Below are 25,457 nucleotides of genomic sequence, written 5' to 3' on the forward strand. Positions count from 1 at the left end.
AATGAAACACTCTCGTTTGCATTTTTGGATACTCATTCTTCCACACCTCTGGATACTCATTCTTCCACACCTCTGGAAACTGGAAACACTTCTGAACTTTACATACAGTTACATAGGGTATTTCTAAACTTTAATATTCTTATACTGGACATGACTGTAGCACCTTCTGCCCAAAACGCTCTGTTTCTGTAACACTCCTGTCTTATTCTAAACTGCTCTGATTGGTCAGACAGGGCGAGATGCAAGACAGATGCTCCTTTTTGTTTGAGGTGTGCCGCACGAGCCGTGAGGGAGTTTCTGTTTAAACTTCCAATTTGGAACTTGGAAATCCCAACCTTTCGGTGAAAATGGAAGGCTCCGTCAGAATCAGTACATATCAGTTAAACTGTGTTTTCAATGCTTGAAGCTAGAGGTTAATGTAACATCCAAATGCACACATTTCTATCTATGAGGACTGTACGTGTCTGTTTACAGTGACACAGAATCAACAGACATTTGGGCCAACACGGAGTCGCACTGATTTGAAGCTGATTAGCTATTTCCTATGGATGGATGGAGAGAGTGGTTCAGTGGCTAAATTAAGCTCATGAGGTACTCTTTATAATCTGATATGTACACAAGGATTTAACGCTCCAATTTTCACTGACATAAGTGACTTCATTCAGGACAATTTCAGGTCTTGGCGAGATGAGTTCAGCCATAATAATGAAGCTCGTGAAAAATAAGCTTTGTTGTTTTGCAAGATGTTTTTTGTTTTTTTCATTCATGAAATGGAAATGTTTCTGTAATTCATTGGTTGGTCAACATACTGTCGCTGTGAGGAACTGTGATGCCTGGAAAATGTTGGATTCTGATTCAATTAAATCAACAAATCAAATGATTTTTAATGATATTTAATTCTATCTTGTTTAGATAATTTTGTATGAAGAAAGAGCAGTACGTCTGACCATGAGAAGGTTGGCCATGACCCCCAGCAGTGGGTGTCTATTCTTATCCGAAAACCTTCTCGTCTCGTGTTGTTTACTGACGGAGGCATCAGATCCAAATATTGACTGTGCCCAACTCCCTCTGTTTAATTCAATCAATCTCTGCTAGTCCAGCAGCACGCTCCACATGACAGAAAAGCAAAAAGACAACTGGTAGCAGAGGAAGAGAGGGGTCTGAAAAGAAGGGCTGAGAGTGGGAGAGAGAATATGAAACACAGGCAGGGAAAAGAGCAAGGCAGAGAGGGTTGTGAAGGAAGAGGTTAATGAGGCAATGAGGAGGAATAGAAAACTGAATGATTAAGCACACGCAAAGAGGGTGAGAGGAAATTAAAGAGGAGGAGAGCAGGAGGAGCAGTTATCCTTTTACACTTCAATTAATATGAGTGTGGACGAGATTGTTCACTTAACAGGATTGGTGTTAGGCTCTTTTATTGGCCGTGTTTCCCCACCAGGACCAGATTATTTAGAGGGGGTATCACTAGATGTTCATGTATTTGACTTTACTTCTATTAACATCACATCTGTCAACATCTGTTTCGGAAAGTTTGAAAGCTACTCTAAAACTGAAAATTGACAAGTAAAGATATTTCTCATTTGACAAGAACTGGAAACCAAACTACTACTACTCTCGAGCAAACCAAGGTGGATTAAATGCACCAATGCATTTTTGCATTATTCATGAATCACATTGTAATCATAGCCACTTACATACCTCTCCATGTCAGGAAAGGTAATCAGGAACATTTGCAGGAAATCCTGTTCAGAAAGAACAAAAACGACAGACAGAAATGGAGGCATTTAGCGAGATGTGGGAGGAAGAGAAAAAGAGAGGCACGCATACCTGATCTTAAGTTGAGTGTACAAGGTCAAACAGTGTTTACGTTCCATCCATTATTTAGCGGGAAGATTCAGACTGTCACAGCAGAAACAGGAGCCAGGTGGAACACATCAGATATCTCACACACACAAATACAGACTTCCAGGTGTGATCACTCAGCTGCATGGCCCCAGCAGAATAAACTTATGTTGCTGCGCTGATTTACAGTCATCAATCTGAGAAGCAGCTGGACCATTTTCAACCACAGTTCACACAATTTTGCTAAAAAAGTCAATCTGGAAAAAAGATTAATCTTAACAGCACCTATACATCCACTTTCTATACCCCTTTAATCCAATTTAGGGTCGGGGGGGGCTATCCCAGCTGTCATTGGGCGAGAGGCAGGGTACACCCTGGACAGGTCACCAGTCCATCACAGGGCCACACAGAGACAAACGAGACAAACAACCATGCACGCTCACACTCACTCCTTGGGACAATTTAGAGTCACCAATTAACCTAACGTGCATGTTTTTGGACGGTGGGAGGAAGCCGGAGTACCCGGAGAGAACCCACGCATACATGGGGAGAACATGCAAACCCCACACAGAAAGGCCTCAGACGGGATTCAAACCAGGAACCTTATTGCTTTGAAGCGGGTTAGGGTGCTAACCACCACACCACCATGCAACGTTAACAGAACACAATGATTTACAAATCATTAAACTCTGTACAGGAGGTAGCAAAAACTGGAAAAGTTATGCCTTGCTCACAACAGCTGGTGGCACGAGATCCAGAAGCATTACAGACTTCTCTTGGATCAACATCTTTTGAGAATGAGATAAAGCAGAGATAGATAGAGATACTGTCCAGCCATTTTATAAATCAAAAATTGACAGTCTTTAAAAAGCAAAGGATGCTCCATCATAAAATTAAGCAAGAAAAGGTATCATCTCTGCTGATATCAGCACACAATTCAAATGCCAGGATCATGGGGGAGCTTCAGAGCATGTTATGGGCTATAGTGAACTACAAACGCTGCCAACCAGTCAATGCATTTTTGAGGGAAGATTTTGCTTCAGCAAACTCCAAAAACAACATGGCTCTGTAGTAAAAGAGTCCAAGAACTAAATTAGCCAGCCTGCAGTCTAAACCTGTCACCAACTGAAAACGTTTAGAGCATAAATAAATAAAAAATACAGCAAAGGAGTTCCTGGACTGTTGAGCAGTTAAAATCCTCTAAGATTGTCTATTTAAAATGAGAAAACAGAAAAGTTGCCAGAAAAGGTGCTACAGTAGTGTGCATGCCCCTGTCTAATTTTTTAAAAATTGCTGGTATTAAACTTAAAATGAGTATATATCAAAATCTTTTATGTTGTATTTGAATTACTTTAAATAAAATGCAGTGTTTAAATTTAATTTGCAAATCATAGAACGTTGTTTTTAAGATTTAGATCGTAAACAGCATGCCTGCATCAAATCTGCCAAGCCATGATTGAGACTCTCCTCTAAGTAAATCAGTGAAAAACTACAGCCTCACCTGAGACAAAACAAGCTGCCCATGGTATTTCTTCACAAATAATCTGAAGAATTCAATGAGTTGCTGCTCTCCCACTTGACTGGCCAAGAATCTGAGGAAGAAGTACCCCTGGATAAAGGGCAAAAACAAATAAAGACAACAAAACGTAATCCATCATGACAATACAGAGATACTTCAGTACACCTCAATTAAAACATGCCAGCTATTGATATTGATATTGATATTGATAAAAGGATATTGAAGGATTACTTCTATCATTTGATTTGCTAAAAGCCCTTTTCATTTCCTTGTCCCTTTCTTTTCCCCCGGTACCCTGCCCCTTTTTTGTTCCTACCTTCCTACTTTCACAATATTAATCTCTCACCTTCAGGTAGTGGACTTGCATGAAGGTTTTCTCAGGGTTGAGAGCATGTTTAACTGTGGAGGAGCCAGAGTCACTGACCTGACCGGTCTTCTCCATGTTCGGTCTGCAGCAGAACAAGAAGAGCAGTGACACAAAATTACACATGATGACAGGACAGGTAATGGGGTCTGTGTAAAGTGCACAGAGGAAAAAAAATCAACACAGGAAGGTGTCTCGAAAACAACACGAAAAGGCAGAAAGGCAAAATCAGAGTATGATGTTACAGAAAAAGTGAGAAAAGCATCTTTTTATTCTATTCCACTCTTAAAGCCATAATGTGTAATATTTCACGTTGTCTATTAACAAATTTGAGTCTTATAATTCACAATCGTTATTAATTACCTCCATCACAAAAGTGCAGTGTTCTTATATTCTTTTTATTCAGCATACGAATGTACATAAGAGTGTTACACTCCAATGAACGTCTCCATGTTGCTCCGCCATTTTAAAACTACGGGATTTGTAGAAGGACATGTCATCAGCTTCGCATTTTCCGTTTCCACATTGGAAACGGAAAATGCGAAGCTGATGACATGTCCACATTGGAAACGGAAAATGCGAAGCTGATGACATGTCCTTCTACAAATCCCGTAGTTTTAAAATGGCGGAGCGACATGGAGACATTCATTGTCCGTGAAATATTACACATTATAGCTTTAAAGACATTTTAGCTGCAAGAAAACCACAATTCCAACAGAACAGGTAGACACTGTCAGCAACATTTAATTCAGCCACTCAGCCAATCCCTCAATGGTGGACACATTGCAATGTTGTCATGCTTTGCCTGAGGCAGCCTGCAAATCAGGCAGTAGATTTATAATAGCATACTATAGTGTCGATATGACCTCACAGTGCTGTGCTATGACTTTAAAGCCCATGATACACAGAGCTAACATTTCCCTCTTCCACAAAGAAAAAATGTCTGTGACAACCAACACAAAAGAGCCAAGCTCTAGGTTTCCCTTTCTCTGTCACACATGCACAAATTATACTTTCAACCTCCTTAAACACCAGCAAACACATATCAAACTGATAAAAGCCTAGCAAACAAACCCTGACATGGGATGTTGTGCAATGATAGTTTCAGTTAGCTGGTATTGATCAGGACAAGCAGATTAACTCAGTTTGCCAATAGGAAGGTCTTGAAGGATCAGACTCCTACCAAGTCGATACCGCAGGCGCCTGGCCCACCAATCAATACACCCTTCTTCACTGGTGAGTACTTTTTCAGAAGATTGCTTCATGACAAGACCAGAGACAAAAATGTGGACAGGGTGGATATGAAGAAGAACATGGCAGACGAGAAAAGGAGGTGTGTGAGAAACGGGGCACAGAAGATAGACAGGAATGTTTGGTTTGCTGACGAGACTAAAAAGTGGAGTCATCAGTTTCCTGGAATTTCTGAATTCAACTGGACACTCTTACAAGGACTTTCATCATGCATCAGAGGGTGTGATCTACTTGTGTGCATGTATGCACGTCATGTAAATGTTATGTGTGAGAAAACTCTAATGACTAATGACCTGATCTTGGGAGAGTTGGTTTTACATCTAACAAGAAAGGCTCCCTTAATGTTATCGGCCATATATTTCTCCCCTTTTTAATTATGGTGTGGGTATTTTTCAAAACCTGTTCTCAGTTCATTTCCATATCCACGGTGCCAGTGGTTGTCTGTTAATGAGATCAAATTGGTTCTTTTTAGGGTTACCTTGGCATGCTGTATCCCTGGATGTCTATATGTAAGAGAAAAGAGAAACTAGGCCAGAAAACAAAAACAATGAGAGAGCAAACACATCCAGAGAAAATAGTTCAATTTTGTGCATCTGAGACAACAGTGATAGATCAGAGAGAGAAAAAATCTTGATCCATCATTGCCATGTTAGACAAAGGAACTCCACCCTTCTCATTGTCCAGACCAGGGATGTATATGGATGTGTTAATCCTTGACTTTTGCAGCCTCTGTTTGTCTGAGATGATTAACTAAAGCTTTAGGAGGAATTGCTGCTCACTGGCATGAACGTCACACAATAGCTCAATGTATTTCAGAATAAATGGTGCTCTTATCCGACTTGTAAGCCTTGTGTGTAAGAGGGAGGGTGTTTGGCTTTGTGTGTGCATGTGTGTGTTGCCATGCGTACACCTGGGTGTGTCTGAGATTGAGAAGGAGAGAAAAAGGGAGAGGAAAATCGGGAGCTATTACTGATAGAACCTAATGTCAAACACGCACACATGCACAAAATCACACACTACACACACAAACACAAGAGGTTTATAGCTCCGCAAGCCATATCCTGACAAATTACACTGGGTTGACTGTGGAAACCGGATAAGGTAGAGCAGCGCTCCCAGCAGCCCAGTAAATCAGCAGGGAGAATGGCGTCTGGCCCAGGCTGCCCTAAATATAACTCATCTGAAATGGACTGATAAACACTGGCCACTGGGGCCCCTGCTGGATTGTGGGGTGTCAATTGTGACCTACTGAACTTGGAAAGAACAACCTGCCATCTAGCCATTGTGTGTACGTTTATGTGTGTAAACTGGTGAGGATGGTGTGCTTATCTCTATGTATAATCCCTTTCCTTCCCTTAAAAGAAAAAAATAAATTCTCTGTGTATTGTCACAGCCAGCTCTTGTTTATTTGTACTATGTTTCAACACTTTCTAATGACATCAGAGCAGCACGGTCACACGCAAGCAGACTATCTGTAACTCCTTGGGTTGAACGAATTGCATAGCTTCATCATGTCCATCAAAACCTATATTTATAACCTAAATATCTGGGCTCAACGTTTTTGGCTAGATTATAGGCTTGAAATCAGTTTATCCAGACATATCTTAAAATATATCAAATAGGCAAGGTTTACATACAAATTAATGTTGGAAGAAAACTACATCAGGTGACAAAGGGGTCAACTGTCAATGATGAGCTGGAGGAAGGTCAAGGAGGCCATTTACAGTCAACACCATAAACCCTCCCAGGACTCAGACTGGAATTACAATCTCCCTTTAAACTACGAAGACATCTGATGACACCTGACCCAAGTCATCCTCATGACCTCCTAAGTAGATGAATGGTCTACTTGTGATTTTTCTGTATTTATCCATCCATCCATCCATTTTCTAAACCCGTTTAATCCAACTCGGGAAGGCTGGAGCCTATCTCAGCTGTCATTGGGCGAGAGGCAGGGTACACCCTGGACTAGTCGCCAATCCATCACAGTACTTCATTTATTTATCAATTTATACACACTGAGTAACACAAACTCCTCCTTTTATGCTAAAATAGAAGTCAAACATTAACGCTGAATGTTGTGCATCACATCAGATAAAACTTTTGATATGTTTACTTAAATATTCCAAAAAATCTTTCATTTAAACATCAGCATTTATTTACAGGATGGAATGGAAAGAAACAGCATGTAAATTAGCAGTATTGATAGGGGAAATGATTCATCCCTTGTAAATATTCAGTCATTATTATTTATCTATCTATTTATTTATGTATTATTGAAATCTTTCCTTTTACATGAACACATATGTTGAATACCTGTATTGTGCTTTTTACATATTCAGCTGACCTGCATGTACTATATGACCTTCAAGAGGTTAAGCAGCAATTCATTGTAAGACCAACTCTATTTTACCTCTTATAAGCACCCGAAGGCATTGTACTTGCCAGGAAAGGTCTTGGAAATTATATGAAAGCACTTCGTAACCATACAATTATGATACATCTCCACCGAAATTCAAGAAATAAATAAAGCTCTGTTGTAATGTACAAGTTGACAAGTGTGGAAAAGCACAAGCGTGCTGAGTAAAGTAGTAAGTAAAGGCTTTGCTGCATCTGACAATGACTCAACATGTTCAGTCATTAATGTGTGATCAGGTTTCCCTTATGCCTCAACAGCCTTTACAAATGCTACAAGATATATTAGAATGAGGAAATGTCTTCTCTTCGTCTGCCACTTTAGCTGTTATTTGTGTTTTCTATGTGTATACAACACATAGCGTTAATATGTAACGTAATGCGTCAAAAGGTGCGGATCCACACGCAGACAGTACATGTATGTGAGAGTGCACGAATTGTTTTTTTGCTTTTGAAATGTTAGTTTTCTGTTGTTGCTTTAACCCTGCAGGAGCAGAGAAACCTAAACCTGATCCTCCTAATCACCTTTGAGTCTGCCTTGTTGGGGAACACCCAAACAGACGGCTAGAGACACACACACACAGCCTATTTAACCCTTTCACTTTCACACACATCCTCTTATTTCAAGATTTGCATTGCTGCTTTAATATATGCACTGCCACCTTGAAAAATCTTTACACATGTTCTGGAGGAGCTGGATGTGAGAATACAAACTTTTGCAAAGTTTACCCTGCCAGTTTCCTAGTAAAAACTGCAGATACAGCAGACAAGCAAGGGTGTATGCTAAGTTGCTGCTTCATACTTTTTGCTGTTGGCTTCTATGTTGCTTCCGTCTTGCTCAATGTCATTATGACAGATAGACATTAAAGGTAGACAGGAAAACAGCCTTTTCCATAGTGTACTTTTAGCATCATGCTTTGACTCCTGTGAGTTCTTTCCAGGCTCCATTCCATAGTTTTTCCATGTTTTGAGAACGCGTCTCAAGTGGAGAATCTCCCCCTGCACAGTGGATCTGTCAACAGGCATCTGCGGAAAAGATCTGTAGCCATTCTCTGTTCAATCTCCAGACGTTCTTTGGTGATTATGTGTTAAAAACGGCTTTTGTCACAATCTTGACTTCCATATTCAGAGTCTGCTACGACGTGAAGGTTGTCAGCAAGTTTGTTTGAACAGTTTTCTCATTTCCAAACGCAGTCACCCTGGATGGATGAGGACTCCGAAAACACATAAAAACTTAAAATCACTGTTATCAATAATCAAACCCTGATGCTTCATACACTATTAAGACAGAATTTATTTAAATTCTAAATACATTTGTGTTGGATGTGTTTCAGTTGTATGGGACATGGTCAAAGGCAGGTCCCAAATCAGAGGTGACATGAAATTACTAATACACTGCTTTTCTGTTACAGCCTCTTACTAGTGTGAATGCTAACAGGGCAGTTTCACCATTTAAAGAGTTAACTCCTGATTTAGGTTCACACCTTTAATCCCCTGATGACAATGTTCTTCCACCCTGGATTAAACAAACAGGGTGTGGGTCCCACATTGTCAGAATCAGATGAAGAATTTGTGTGTTTCTGCTGTTCCCGTGTAATGAACTTTTCTGAGGCATGACAGTGCAGCACACCTGAGTATATTTTGTTGCCACACCTGCCACACCTGTGTCTCTGGAATGCACATAGCTTAGATTTGTGTCTGTGTGTGCAGACACTATGGAAAAATTGGGTAAAAAAAAAATCTCCTTTCCCATAAAACTGTGCTGCTACCATGTTTATGGATACTTTGGTTATTGTGAAAATTCCGATCGCTTCACATGAATGTCTTTTAGGCTTCCTTTTCTGGCACTGCAAAAGTTCAGCAATAATCCAAATTATTAACAGCTATGAAAGACTGCCTCGGAGAACAGACTGTATATCATTTGCAGAAATTCCAAAACAATCACAAATACATTTGCTTTGAGTATCGGTGCACCTAATGCATGTTTAATAAATGTATTACAGTGGAAAGCGGGTCGAGCACCAATACCAGAGACGCATCAATAAACTGTTACACTGACTCCTGTAATAAGAAGTTAGCAAGACCTCCATCACTGCATCTTAGTAAAGTATTTGGGGTCAAGTAAATGTCAAATGCGCTCCAGTGCTGTTTCATTATCCTTCATGATGTTACTAAAGCACAAAAAAATGTTAAAGCAATTCAACAGAAACACACACCTGAGGATCTGAAGTTCCTCTTTTGAGTTCTGCAACTCGTCAGACAGTCTCCTCCATCTCAGCAGTGCCTTCAGGTCAAACTGCTCTGTTGTCTCGTGCAAAGATAGCTAAAGAGAGAGAGAGATGGAAAGAACAAACCTGAACCAATATGTATATATACATTTTAAATGATATTTTTATTATAAATTTTATCAGTGAGCACACAAAGAATCCATTGAAAACTTATCATTTCTGTCTCTGTATCTCGTTGATTTTGGCAACATGTGTGAATGAGTATGGGTGAATCAATTTTACCAGAGCCAAGTTCATATCATAAAGGTGTCATGATGAAGTAGTACAGACAAAAGAAAAACACTGGGGAAAATCTAAATGGTGTGGGAATGCAAGGAGGAGGATTAGGTCTGCATGCACATCAACTTCAGGATTACAGCTGACGTATGTGTTGCAACCAAGCGTACATACCAGTGTTACACCCACTTCTTTTGTTCTCTTGTTTTCCTTTTTTCTAATTTGCCCTCTGAGCTGAGGGCACGTGAAGCAGCGTAAAGTACAAACTCTTCACACTCGAGGTCTGAATTTGATTTACTTTCTGCATGATCTCACCCTTTTAAATACTCATTTATTGAGGGATGCTGTTTTTTACATCTCCGTTAGCTCCATGCTTATAGTTTTCTGTTTTTTCTAAAATAAATATTTTCTCTTTCATGTTGCTTGCCAAACCTCTCTGACCTTTCACAACGCACTTTTTGTTTCTTGTTTATGCTTTTTGTGGACATGGATTGATGCTGTTGTGAACTGTTTCCCCATTAGCTTGATGATTAATGGTTTTAACTCAGCAATCTTACTGCCAACTACCCTCGAGATGCATTCCAACCAAAACAGTTAAATGTATCTATTCCGGGGCAGTTGTTGAAGAAGTAGAAAAGGAAAATTGGAATGTAGAAGTTTTTCAGTTTCTGCATTATCCCAATGTCAAGAAAGTGTTATTTTTTGAGTATTAACTGAATATTGAGAATTTATATTGCCATTTAAAAGTTCTTGTTTACTAGCCTAAAAAGGCAGCTAAGAAGTTATTATCATAACATATCATATTATCATAAAGACAATAACAATCAAATGAGGGTGAATTGTACTTGTTGTGCTTTGGCCCAAATAATGTCTTCCAGGCAGGTAGCAAAGCCCTCACTGATCCATTCCTCAGTCCAGTCTCTGGCCCCGATAACCAAGCCAAACCAGGAATGGGCAATCTCATGGCAAATCCGAGACCCACACAGAGACAGGCTGTTTGTTCCAGGTCCAGGACTTTCATCATACAACACACTCTGGGATAGGAAAATGATATGGGGACTGTGGAAGACAAATGGCCCGGCATTACATACAGTTAAAGCTGCGGTCGGCAACTTTTTCTTAGTCATATTAGCTTGAACTGTCATGGGATTCTGGAAGTAGAATATTAAATAGGCTGTTTAGGAAAAATAACGAAATCTGTAGCTCCCTCTGAAGCCTGTAATCATGCTTACAAAAACCGAGCGCTCCCGGCTGTTTTTAACCAATCAAGTTAGGGTGGAGGAATCCTACCTGTCAATCACAGCTTGTGCACACGCTGCTGAGCGTGAGTCTGCCCCAGCTTGTGTGCGCTCACACTGGTGTGAACTCACGTGCACAACCTCGTCCACAGAGGGGGAGGGGTTTGGGGGGCGATTCGGAGCTTGTTAGAGGTTGGGGGAGGGACCTGAAAGTTGTATCAGTTCGAATTTTCCGACTTTAGACTCGGAATTTTGAAAACCTGCCGACTGTAGCTTTAAGGATATAAAAAATTCATTAATTCTAAAGAGGATCGAAAGAGTAAGCGAACTAAATTGAAGATAAAAATTGAATGACTAAGGAGTAAAAGGTTTTCATAATAAAAGAGGTTCAGGAAGAAAGGGAAAGACAAGACAACAAAGGTCAACTTAAATGATTGGAATAAAAGGAATACAATACAAAGAAAAGCTGAAAACATACTGAAGTTCCCTCCAAAATGATGAAAGAGTTACAGAATATTACTGATGGCATGCTCAACACCTCTAATTACAGAAAATAGAGCATGAGAATGTCATGTACAAACAACCCATGCGTTTGTTCTAATTAGCATGGGAGTCACAAACCACCGAACCTTTTCTCCATTCTCTATATTTCGTTTCGCTAAAGGCAGTTTACTCATGAGTCATGACTCATTTCAGACATAACTGTGCTGTACAAACTGAACTGCCAGCTTACAGTAGGCAATTCTGATAGCTTTTGCCGGACTGTTACAGGGTGAATTTTGGAAAAATTATATGTTTGTGAATAATCATACAGGAAGTGAAGTGCATCCGAAGGACCACTATATGTAAATCTCAAGTGGCGTTTAACACTATGCATTGATAATAATCTATTTTCAAAACATTTTGATAAAACATCACACAAAGTGCTTTGAAATTTTTCAAAGATATGAGGTTCGTTTGTATAGACGATTAAGTTAACTACTCAAGTGCCTCATTACGCTTTCTTTTAGCTGACAAGAACATTTCATAAAAGCTCTGAGTAAACCAAAACTGAAGGGGAAACAGTTTGCAAACGCATATTACGGTAATATACCACCACTTCACAGTGTGCAAATCACAGTTTCCTTTTTTAAAAAGCCGACATCCTTCAACTTTCCCTTTCTTCTCAATTAAGAAAGCAAATTATAGGTTTGACAGGAAAAGTATTTTAAGTGCTAAACGCTTGCCTGCAGCAAATATTTCACTTCTGATATAAGCACAGTGCCACACCTCATTCATGTATCAGTTGGCTCTATGCACTTTTAGAGGTGGATATCTTTGAGTGCACCTAGTCTGGATATTGCAAAGGAATAAATCAAACAGATTTTTATACTTAAAAGAACACAAAACTAGTGGTACTTTGTGACTGAATCCAATGCCAAAAGCACTCCATGCCATTTTAAGTTTTGAGTAAAGCAATGATAAACATGTGTTCAGTTTGTCACACCAGATAATCACAAAACCAAGCAATGATTGAATAATTACCAAGTATTCAACATTAAGTTCATGAGAAAATGAGCAGTTTCCTCTGCTCTGGGAAAGGGAAGGCAGAAACTGCCATAATCATAAATAGATATGAAAATAAATAAATGTCTCAATAAACTTGATATCATAATGATAAACACTACTAAAATATAGTAAAAAAAAATCGATTTTGCAATAAAAAATGTCTAGCATATGAAAGAAACCTTTACTTTTCCTTTAAATTTCTGCTGCAATAATTTGATCTTGCGTTGACCTTGTGTGGTGACTGTAGACGTGTTACTACAAGCATGATATATGATTGCGAAATTGCAGTGAAAAAAGAAAAAAAAGGATCTAGACCAAGACAAGGAAAATCAAGTTTGGAAAGCAGTCTAGTGGCCTAAAGCAACAACCCACTGTTCCTTTTTTTTAAAAAAAGGTGTGGATTCAACATTTGTGTAATATTAAAACATAACAGAATAACAGAATTAGTGTACATCTTGCAAATCCTCAGATATATTCTTTTTATCTAAGAGATGAGCTGACAGGACAAGACCATTCGCAGAGACTTGTCAAAGCCAAGTTCATGACTGAAGACTTTTCTGGAATGCCCCCCCCCCCCCTTTTTTTTTGTAACAAGCTCTTGGTACCCTGAGGGGCTTAGGGCCGCCAATGCGTGAGAGGGAAGCTATTCTTCAACAGAAGAATGGCAAAAAGGTCGTAGAGGTGTGGATGAATAGCCTCTCTTTCTCCTGGCCCATATAACAACACCAGACTGTCTAGAGATCCTTTCACACTCTCTAGATCTTAAGTGTCCAGAGCACCATTGACCTGACATCTGCAGGATAATTTATGGCAAATTGCAGGTTCCTAGTGAAAAGGTTTTTTTAAAAGGGTTTTTTACCATCCCACTCCTGTGACAAATATGTTAAGGATAATTATAAGTTACAGAAGACATAACTCTGTGTTTTATGTGACTTTAACCAGCCTTGTAAAGCATAGTCATTATGTCAACTGGATGTAAGAGTAATGGAAAAGTATGCCACCTGAAAAAGTATGAGCCCCACTACCAGCTACTGACACAGCTACAAATATCTCACCTGTTGCAGTGACAGTTTACTCCCACACCTACCAGAAGCCCACATGCTGTCGCTATTGATGAATAACAGAGAGATGTTCTCATCAAGACAAGATTAGCTTCTTAAATCACCACAGGAGTTATTTTTTCCTGCCCATAACCTAATTATGGTGACAAGAAAAGTCGATTATAAAGGAAATCACATAGTAAAGACACAGGTGTGCCAGGCAGCCTATTTTTGGTGAGAACAAAACCGGACATCTGGGCAGCACCACTACTCTTTATTTCCCTGAGGACTGTTACATCAGATAAAAGGCATGCTGTCGCCCTCTATTATTTAGGAACATGTCAGCATCATAGAATGGGGTCTTATGGGCATCATTTCTGAGACAGCATCACAAATCTAAATCCTTGTTTTTCCTGATTACACAAACAAAGGCCCTCACTGGAGCAGGAGATGCTAACATTAGCCTTATGAGTTTCTTTGTAGCCTAATCTTCTTCCCCCACAATTGGATAAGCATGCCTTTGTTGTCAGTTCCAGCACTGCGTTTGTGTGTGTGTGAGGTAGTGAGTGTGAAACACAAAGACAGCCTTTCAGAGACGGCGCTTGCACATGTTCCTCTGAGGGAGACGGAATCCATCACTACAGTGACAAATAGTGTCATCCCACCACAGTGGTGATGAATAACAACGGCATCTTTCACCTTCGCTGATACACTGACTGACATTAGTTGACATCAGGGACCTGTCAGGGATATATGCATGAGGACACTTTTACACAGATCCATGCATATGTAATCTCTGTCTAGGTGCACCTTTTACCATTGTATCTGATGAGAGTTTTAGTGGTTTTCAAATAAAAGAGCAGTCATTTATTTACAAAACAAAACTGTCACAAATGCCACTTGTATAATGTGGTTTTGATTTCTCCCATTGAGCTAATTTACAAACTTATCTCATGAATTATTTATTGAAGAAACAAATTACACCAATAACTTCAATCACATAGCATTAAAGCATAGTAATCTTTAGATAAGTTATCCATATTCATGTCCTATTTGCTGTGTTTGAGATGTTTTTTTAAGTGTACAGACACCAGCCGATGGCAGGGAGCAGGTGAAAGAAGAAATTTTTAAAAGTGATTAGTTCATATTGCTGTTTGTGGACATCTGTGCAACACATATACAGGCTCTTTCTGCGACTTGCACAAATTGAATAATCCAACCACTGTGTCTTCCCGTGAGGTTGTGTGGAGGTGTGCGGACATGTTCTTTTGTGCTTTCAAGTTATACAACTGTAAAATTATATGTAACCAATGTTCATTTCTCACATTTACAGCTTTGCTCCGGGCTGACCACAGTTTGTCTTCAAAATTTTCCCTTTCTCCTCTACCTCTGCTATTTCATCTCACTTTCGCTTGTTAACGAAGAGTTAGGCTGTTTGACACGTTCTTAGGTTTATGTTGCTCTCAGAACGTGTTCAGGTGCATTATTTTGATTCATTCACACCCTCAGTGTTGTGCATCTCACACTTGGGGACTAAGTTTGAGACTAAGTATGATAAAAAAAACATTTTTTTGACATTTCAACCCTTTAGCAGCTTATTAGGAGTCCATAGAAAAATAAATTAAGACAACTTTATGTTTGTGACTGTGGATTTCCAGTGGTGAGATCATAACTACTAGAAGTCCACCTTCAGTATTTCCCAGTAAACTTATTTAGACTTTTTTTTATCATTAGACTTTGTATTAATGACTTTTTCCCAGATGGCCAATCTGCGAGAGAGCCTTGAACGAAAAGTCTATTAAAGATGTGCTGCATTTATGTAAATAATAAATCAATGACACCCATGACACTGATGGGGCAAACTGGCAAATTTGGACAGGACCTTCCTACTATCAAAAAAAATATATATATCCTCAGCATTACCAAAACTTAATGTTTAATGGATAAATGACTGAAATGATGACACATTTACAGCATGAAAATTAATTCATATTGCCAGGCCCTATTTTGTGTCTCCTTTTGATGTCCATGATGTCTAATTGTTTTGAATTGGCTGCTAACTGGACAACAAATTGCCTTTTGGGTGTAATAAAGCATAGTTTTGCTCTTCTGAAGAACAAAACGGGTAAATTATATGGAATCATACTTTCTGACATTTGAAGGTTGCCAAACATAGATTCTAGTCTCTCTATGTATTTTATGATTGCAACAGTCTTCATGTGGTGTATCTCAAGTTTCAGAGAAAAAACTATGCACAAATCACTAAAAAACACTCACACACTGCAAATTTTATAAATGCCATGGGGCTTGAAAGGGCTATGATTTAATATCCTGGTAAAAAAAAATAAAATGATCGCAGTGAATGGCATAGAGTAACAGAGACCTCAGGTGAGCCCCTTGATGGTGGTACCCCATTGAGTTTTAACGCACAAAATGAAATTCTGATTAAAGTCCTCCTGTGCTTTACACGACAACCTGACAACTCTGAGATATCAAGGTTGGCTTGGCCTAAGGGCTTCAGAGGTGTGAACCAGGGCAAATCTTCAATTTGGTAAGAAACAGATTGCAATAGTGTCTTGCTCCTCCATCTTTCTATCCATTATTCATCCTTCCATCCATCGTTACTGGCTGTAGGCCATTTTTCCCCCAGCGGGACACTTCCATGCATAATGCAGCAGGGGCCTTATGATAGTCCTGTAATTGACATCCCCAGCCCGGCTCAGCCCATAGCTGGGACACCAGTAAAAAAGCCCCATGAGACAGGGGGACAAGGCAAAAAAATGATGAGGGCAGAGTGTGTCTATACTAGATGTGTAAAATCAGAGGGTATGAGCAACAGCGACACACTGAACGATGGACAGACAGAAAAAAGGAAAAAAAAGATTCAATCGAATGAAATCAAAATAAACTGGATATTTAGGGAGAAAAAAAAGAGCTACAAGGAGGAAAGAGGGTGACATCTGTCATCCTGTGTAAAACATTTAGCTATTTTCCAAGCGCAGTGTCATCTCCCGGGTGTGATTACTGTTGAACTATTGAGCCAACACGAAACAGATGCTGCTGTGCACATAACTACACACTGACACAGAAACACACAAACACTTTTAAGACACACTGACAGGCCAATACATAAATGGATAAAAAGCACCCGTTAGACAACTAACCCAAAAAATAAAACTTGTCTAATCCTTTGCATTCACACAGGGGTTGGAGGCCTGGCCTATCCTGGCTTACGGGAATAGGCTTTGTCCCCTTTCACTCCCTCTTGCACAGAGTCTGTGTGCTATTTTAGACTCAGGAGCTGGTTTGACCAAACTCCTACCACCCTTCGTTCTTTTTTCTAACAAGCCTGACTTCAAATGTCTGGCATTCCAGACTGGCTGCAGAACAGCTCTCTGCTCCCAGACGGGGCCCCATAGGGCCAGGCCAAATGCCACACCATGTAGGGGCTGATCACATGAACAAGAGCCAGGCTGAGGCCCTCAGAGAGCCGCCCCACCTACATACACTTCATCGCATCAGAGCCTGAAAATAAATAATAGAAATGACACCAGAGGTCATCTGGTGCAAAGGACGCAAGTTTGTTCCTTGAGTCTGGAGAGAGGAAGACTTTGAAGTGCATTAACGGATAAGACCGCAGGTGTTAAACCCTTTCTTGCATATACTGACACCAAGCTCCGAGAGAATAAATGGTATCATGTGGGCCATTATAACTACATGATGTCAGGAATACTTGTGTCCAGAGCACCCACACAAACAACCATAAATGCATCCACTCAAACTCCCATGTTTTGAAAAAACATTTACTCTCAATATGAATTAGTGGTAATGTGACATCAGACGTCTGATCCATCTTTTCTTAAGGTAAAAAAAAAAAAAAGAATCCATGGTGCACTTTGTTCCCTGTTTAGTGAAGACAGAAGAAAAAAAACAATTATGTCACGACAAAGGAATGTCCTAGTGAGGGGAATTGTGTGTGTGCAGGAAGCTGGAGTGCGTAATTAAAACAGTATTGACACTCACTTGTGTATTATGGCACTTCTTTCTGTGGCTGAATGCCAACAAACTCTCAATTCATTAGAGACCAAACAGCAAATATTTTACGTCACTGGAGGGGAAACACACACCTATACTGCCACTGTTTTTGCCTGCCGTGTCTCGCCATAATACAGAACTCTTTAATATGGATAATTTAAAAAGGGGCACACACAATCTTTTAATGAGGGCTAATGCAATGCAGTTTGGAGTAATTCTGGTCTTAACAAGGCCCCGTCAATCAGTTTAAGGGAGATGTTGACGTGACATTTATTTCTCATTACCCACATTCCCGTATCACTGCTACCATTTGCATGCAAACCCCATCACTCATCACACAGCACTCAGATTCCCTCTTTTGGCTTACACTACTGCCTCAATGAAAAGGACAGGAGAAATCTATTTCACAGGATTATAATTTGAGACACTTTCTTGCCTGTGGGGTAATAAATAGCCTTTTTTTTCTCCCTTATGTAATGTGAGAGAATGAGACAGTGAGGAGATGGAAAGTGAGACGGCTTAGTGCTGTAAGGCTATATGAGAAGTGTTTGACAGAATGGAAAGATGGATGAAGACGAGATCGAAGTGAAATTAGCCAGTGAGCAGAGCTGTCTCTTCAAAGGAGGTTTAAGACTGCCACCTGACTGGGCTGCCTGTCTTTTACCATGTCTGATACAGTGTTAGTTAAAGGTGTTTAAGATTAATACTTTTTACATCTTACAAACTCAGTGCTTCAATATATATTCAGAAAAAAATAAAGTGAAATAAAAATGGTAAAGCAGAGCCACTGTCACATTAAAAGCTCTTAAAGGTGTGCTTAGATACACTAGCGCTACTAAATCAGAATCAGTAAATTAACTTATTTGGCAGCTATAATGCTTCATTATTAATTTCACAAAATATATATTTTTTTAATTAATTACATGTTCCTGTGGTAAATATTCTTGTAAGAATCTGTCTTTTTTGTCAAATTTTGTCAACAAAAACTGAAAATCCACCAACTTAACTCATTCATCGGGGCTAAAAAAATCAATCTCAGACATCTAAAGGATTACAACAGGGCATTTCTAATCACTTGTTTCAAATGTGTCATTTTGGTAGACCGAGCACAGATGACCTACAGACATTTAAGCGTCAAGCCTTCCTAAGACAAATAAAATCACTTCCAGCCTTAAGGTTCTACTATCACTTGCACGCCCCAGGATGTACGCAAAGATCAGCAGCAGCGTCCCTACTTCCCACAATGGGCTCATCCATCACTCAGGGGAACGTATCCTGTGTTAGTAAAATGGGGGTGCAGTGACAGGCCTGTCTTGCCAGAGCCTCTAATCCAGAGTTATGGCACAGTGTGCCTGTGTTACTGTTAAATGTAGTACTATATGCCAGCTGTTGCCAGCAGCTTCTCATCTGAGAGTTGTTCAAAACAACACATCAATCATTCACCAATAACTGCTGACAGCACATATGGCACAGAGAGTTACAGAGAGCAATGCTGGGTGTAAGTTGCAGCCATATACATTCAACAGGTCGTGCAAATTTTAACGAAAAAAAAACAAAAACGTGACACGATGCATAACACTCGGCTCTCAATCAACAGAAGAGATAAAAGTAGCTTCTTCAGTCGTGAGAATAGACTATAGCAAGTAAAGTATACTGCAGATTGAGGGAAAGTTGAGAGACCCAAGATAACTTGAAAGGAATGTTCCTGCAATAACAAAACACTTGCTTAAGAGTATCCTGCTATCTTCATTAAGAGTACAGAGGAGGGTCTGACCAAGAAAAGAAGAGACAAGGGAGCAAGAGGAGATGGATAGTAGTGGCCTCAGCTTATGGGGTTTGAAGCTTTCCTGTGAGCCTTCAGCAGGAAGTAAGCAGAATGACAGTAGAGAAAAGAAGAATAAGTTTAAGTAAAAAACCTTAACTACTTGCAATCACTTAAAAAAAGCACACACAAGACACTTTCAATCCTTCTGTCCAGGTGCAGGCACGCATGTGCTGTCTTTTTAACTCCCCAGGATCTTTTGTGTGCCTGTAGTCGAAAGGGAGATCCACTCAAGGTAGGAAGAAAGAAACACCTCATCCTTGACCATTTGATTAACAGCTGTCCACTGTGCCAAAAAATCTGACTCCCCACATGCTGCCCTCCCTACTCTGAACTCTCCAACTGCCTCCTGAAAGAGCGGGTCTGTGTCACACACTTCTAGGGTTACTTTGCTGATCAGACTAGAGAAGAGAGCAGAAAGGCAAGAAATCCACAGAGACATCAGAAGGAAGGGAGAAATACAGGCAGTGGGAAGATTAGGAAAGAAATGGACTAAGAAGGAACAGAAAAAAGAGGACAGCAAATCTCAACAAAGAGCCAGGAAGTCTGATTCACCACTGGCAAAAAAAAATTGGGGCAGATACTCAGCACTGAGGCGGGTTCAGATTAAAGGTAGGGTAGGAGATCCTGGATTTTGAGTCCAGCGAAGCTGCATTTTGAAAATACACAGGTAAAAAGTCCCAACCCTTTTCTTCACTTTCCCCCCGAAGGCACGCCTCTAGAGTACATGAACGCGCACGAGCACGAAGGTGCACGAGCGCTGTTCTGACAGCAAGCATCGATCGTTGCCGTATTTAGTATTTAGTATTTAGTATTTAGTATTTAGTATATGCTAACTATAAGTTTAATAATGCTAGGTGCTAGCCAAGCTGGCTCTAGTTTAGCTTCCTGCCAAGCTTCGTTCACGGAGCAGGGTACGCGCACGGGGGGGGGGGGAGCAGGTTGCAGTTTGATAGACGGCATCAGAATCCAATCATTGTGAACGGTCCGTTCACAATGATTGGATACTGTTTTTCCTAGATTGTACGTTCTAGAGGCCACTAAAACTTTTCATATTTGTGTCAAAACTTTTAATTAATTGGTTGCAATGGGGGTGTGAAGAGTATTTCAAGCAATACGTAAAAAAATGTTCCAGAAAAAGATCCCCTACCCCGCCTTTAACATTGAAAGTGTCTAATTAGCATTATATTATGTGTTGTTTTTTTTTTTTTTAAATAGATGACAGTAGATTGCAATGGATTTGCTCAAATTACAAAAAAAATCTAGTTTTACTTTTCAAAAATGTTGAATTTGCATCACACATTATATTACTGCTGACTAGGAGTTACAGTTTATTTCCAATAATGATCAGTTTCCACTCATTTTTTACATTTGATTTAACAAAACATCTGAACGCTTTTCGTACTAATAATTTAAATAGATTTTTTTTATGTTTAATTTGAATAGGTTATGGTTGACATGTGAGTGTCATTTGCTAACAAATTCAAATCAAGGTGATAGGAAAAATAAACCAGGGCCCAGCTGCACAGAGCACCTTAAGTTTTTAACTAACGGGACATTGGTTAAATGTTGATCCTGTCTGCTGATGACCTGATCTTCATGTTGTATGAGCGCTTGAATCCTGACATAGGTGCGGTCAGTCACCATTGCAGGGAAGCCAAATGTGCCATCCCATCTCTTCTTTCTCTTGATAAGACAGAAAACTTCACCCCAGTGTTAATCAGACTGGTAAAGTAGACTGAGACATGATGAATGATGCAGTTTACCACTACCTTATCGACATGGATTCACCAATAACGGAGAAGAAAGATCTTGCCGCATAAAAAACGTAGAGCGGTCCTTCGCTGTGAAGGGGCTGAAAGGCCACAGACGCTGATAGTAGAGTGACTAGACTGTAAACGACTGGACAAATGATAAATTGTTTTCTGGTCATGCAACACTCTTCTCTAAGTTGATTAATTTACTACTAACAACAATGAGACTGCATGTTTTTATTTACTATGATCCATATGATGAACAAACATGCTCACAAAAAGAAAATGTTCTCTGTAATACAGTTTGGTTTTTCTGATTTACACTTTTGACAGTGAGACGGCAGATAACATTTTGAAAGAATGCAAACTTCCAAGATTTTGGTGTGAAACTTCCAAAAACTGACATCCAAAAAAATGTTTTCAAAAAAAAATGTTTTTAAGAAGAAGAAGAACTTATTTGAATGTTGGTCTGAAAAGGAACTGAGGTGGCTAACTGAGGCACCATTTGTGAGGCAGAAATGATAACAATAAGGTTATAACTTTAGTTGCAGGTTTATAACTTTTCTGATGAATAACATTACATGAATGGATTAATGTCCCATGTGATGCTCATTAACTTTCTCTTCCTCCCCCCCCCCCCTCCCATAGCGTTGTCTTAGGTCCTTTAGGTGCATCTGTTCCAAGTTTCTTTATTTACATTTTTTTTTCCCTACCTGTTTTTCCTTTTTCCTGCTCATTGTAGCAAAAGTGTGCAGTTAACTAGCTGCTGGGGCGTTGTGTGGTAACATGAGACAAAACAAAGTCATGACGGACAGGAAAACAAGGTTGTAGTGTGATATCTCAGGCCCGAGATGAGCAGAACAAGTGTACTTCAAAATGCATGGGTGTTTTGTGCAGTTGGCTTTTAATACTTCCCAAACTCACATTTTTTTCCTTCATTCCATTTAAATTTAAAGTTAAGATTAGGGATTGAAAAAAGCTAATTAGAAATGTTTTATCCCTTTCTTGTTTTAACTGTTGGCATTTGGGGACAGATATATAATCTATAACAATACAAAATAGAACAAGCCAGTGAAACAGATGAATCAGAACATTTTAGCGAACAAAAAACTATTCCAATACAAATTTGAAGCCTTACTTACTTGACGCCTCCGGACACTGGAATGTAACCGCTGCTACTTAGCAACATCAATTAAACAAATAATTGCTGAAACATTTGTCATTCTTGAAAGTTAAACTTTACTTCAAACTCCACGGGTAGGTTCACAGGGACCTCCTATGACGCATTAAGCACCTCTCCTCAATCTGTTGTCTTTCCTGCTGTCTATATTACAATATTGCTTTAATTAACTTTGTGATTCTATTTTCCTTTACATAGCAGGTATAGTTATAGTCATAGCTATAGTTTTGTGTTTGTTAACATCTCTATGCTGTCCTATCCAAGGGGAGTTCTTCCTTTAAACTCTTATCTGCCGTCTACCCCTCTATACTCATGGCGGGGATCGAACCGAATTGAGTAGTTGATGCAATCTGTTTCTTAACTTTTTAACTAACTGAATTAATCTGTATTGAATTGGATTTCACCAGATTGCAATGGAATGAAATGTATTGTTAGTTGGTGCTATATAAATAAAACTAAATTAATTGTAAAAATCTCAAAACTATATAATTAAGTCTATTAACACAAAAAGAGATCAAAACGAATAGTAGTTGGATTGTTGTATTGTCAAGACTGTTATGTGAATTTGGTTAAAAAAGCAGATGTTTAGAAAAATCTTATCAGTGTCTAACCTTATCAGTGTAAGACAAACACACTACTTTACGCCCAACCCAACCCAGTGTCTCAGAGGAAAGCAGAACATCAATTTAAAAACTAATGTTTTGATTTGGGAACTGGTCAACCAAGTAATGTGATTATTATGCCTTTCTGCTGGGTTCTAACATGCAAAAACGGCTGCCTGGACTATAAAAGATGGAAAACAGCTCAGGTGGCACACTAAAAGGGCTCCAGGACAGCAGGGGATTATCCTGTGGGGTACCAACTCCCCCGGTACTCCAGCTCACTACTTCTTCCCAACGGGGACCAATGCTAGATGTAACATCCCGCTAACCCATAAACAAACAATGCAATCAACTGAAGTCAGGCTGAAAATCCTCCAGTGCCACTTAAAGAGGTCAAGAGGCATACACCAGTCATAATTTTTAGCTGTGCTTGTGGCAGATATATGACGGGTCTAGCTTGGCTGCATTGCAACTGGAACTAGCAGTCCAACCACTTGATTCTTTTTTTTTTCAGGTAGCCTAAACTTATAAAATAAAAAGAACATAACAACAAGATGACAAATGTCACATGGAAAATGATGTATTTAGCTGGATGAGCATGACAGCCTAACTCTTTGTAGGGCCTGTTTCTTGTTATTCAGCTTGAGAAATGACAATAAAGAAAAAAAGCTGTTAAAAACTGATAAAATAGGCTGATAGATGTATATTCTGTATGTGTGTGGGTTTATCAGACTCTATCCTGTGTGGCGGCCTTCATTTCCCCTGTCGTAGAGCAGCAACAGCAACAAGTAAGAACCAAACATTGATCTGGCTCAGTTAATGACCAACTATGAATGATCTGTTGCATTCCTCTGATATCATGCCACTGCAATATATACACATCCTTTCATCATTATTTGAACAATACACACATTCATGTGAACACACGCACAAGAATCTGCCTGTACCCTGCGAAACAAAACAAAACCCACATCATTCAATCTATTTAAGATTTATTTCAACACTTGGGGGAAACCACCGTTCTCTCAGGGATGTCAGACATGTTTTCAAATGGGTACACTGCAAACACAGTGATTTCAGATTTGTCCTGCATGTCCAGCCAGCACTTTGGGACACAGAGACCTCAGCTTCAAAGAGCGAGAGGAAATACCATGCCCTTCCTGTCACTCCCAGTCAGACACAAATGACGTCGTCGCGATGTGATGAGAGATTATACATTAGAAAAAGAAAAAAGTTGAGAAAAAGTAGGAGCGAAGCCAGACAAAAGTAGACACAAATGTACAAATCTGATACATTATTACTACTTACTAATGTTCAGGAAACGGTGGGTGGTTTGACTATGATAACTCAAAGCCAATTTATTGTAATTTAAACTTCGGTTTACATCATTTTCATCCCCTTTAATCATTCAGGACAATGCACTTTTTGTTCAGACTGGAAGCGGATTTAACTTTAAGGGATTCCCCTGCTGTGCAACACAGACATCACTTTATCCCATGTCCACACTCTCCTATCAATGTTTAACCACCTTTTGTTTTTTTTCCTCTCCCTTACTGGCTCCTAATTTTTTTTTTTTTTAAGTTTTACTAGTAGCTTGGGGAGAGGTAACACATCGGAACTACTATAGTAGTTGTCACATGATCAGCCAGAAACAGGCGGATGATAGGAAATAGCTCAGACAGACTAAAAGCTATCATGCATCTGTTGATAACTTGCACTGCTTTTGAACTCTGAAGCTTACCAGAAAAAAATGGATCATGTCGAAACACAGCAGGTTGTTGCTCACATTCTATAATGAGAATGAATTAAAACTGCTTGTGCACAATCCTCTGAAGTTTTCATTATTTGTGTGTGTGGGAATCAGAACAACTTGAGGGTGCACAGCATACGTGGCACAACCCTCGAACACAGACATGCCCTTACTTGACTTCTTAATCTTCAGTTTCCTGCCCTCCCCCTCGTATCTCGGAATAAAAACTTCACGCCGCTGTGATTCCTCCCCTTGCTTTGCCTCTGTTTCCCCTCTGTGTATCACACTACAGCAGCTTTATGTCTTCTCACCACAGCTCCCTGGCCCATAGCCCCCGCACTCCTGCTGTTTCCACTGGGGCAGTGCACAAAAACGGTGCTTGGCACAATCCCAACAACTGGGGCCCACATACCTCCCAATCTCTAGATTAAATAGCACCAGTCTCTGAAGTCCTTCCAGGGGCTAATAGCTTTTGTTGCTGGGAATAATCCACACATCCTCTCCCACATCCTGGGGATCCGCTGGCCTGTTGTGAACCCCGCCTTTGCTCTCTTAATTTCTCTCTCATCTCTGTCTTAATCTGCGTTTCAATT

The 25,457-nt window shown here is 39.7% G+C and overlaps 1 protein-coding gene across 2 annotated transcripts in view; it reads right to left on the reverse strand.

Moving 5' to 3' along the window:
* aopep (aminopeptidase O (putative)) overlaps nt 1-25,457 on the reverse strand; it is a 70,792-nt gene that overhangs the window by 37,521 nt on the left and 7,814 nt on the right. For both annotated transcript variants that reach the window (XM_075467741.1, XM_075467742.1), the window contains exons 7-11: nt 10,741-10,954; nt 9,608-9,714; nt 3,708-3,810; nt 3,344-3,451; nt 1,699-1,742 (exon numbers count right to left, since the gene is read on the reverse strand). In XM_075467741.1, coding sequence (XP_075323856.1) covers nt 1,699-1,742; nt 3,344-3,451; nt 3,708-3,810; nt 9,608-9,714; nt 10,741-10,954 — 576 coding nt within the window. The remainder of the gene's footprint in view (nt 1-1,698; nt 1,743-3,343; nt 3,452-3,707; nt 3,811-9,607; nt 9,715-10,740; nt 10,955-25,457) is intronic.

The sequence above is a fragment of the Odontesthes bonariensis genome, chromosome 6 (genome assembly GCF_027942865.1).
Source record: "Odontesthes bonariensis isolate fOdoBon6 chromosome 6, fOdoBon6.hap1, whole genome shotgun sequence".
In the NCBI taxonomy this organism is placed as follows: Eukaryota; Metazoa; Chordata; class Actinopteri; order Atheriniformes; family Atherinopsidae; genus Odontesthes; species Odontesthes bonariensis.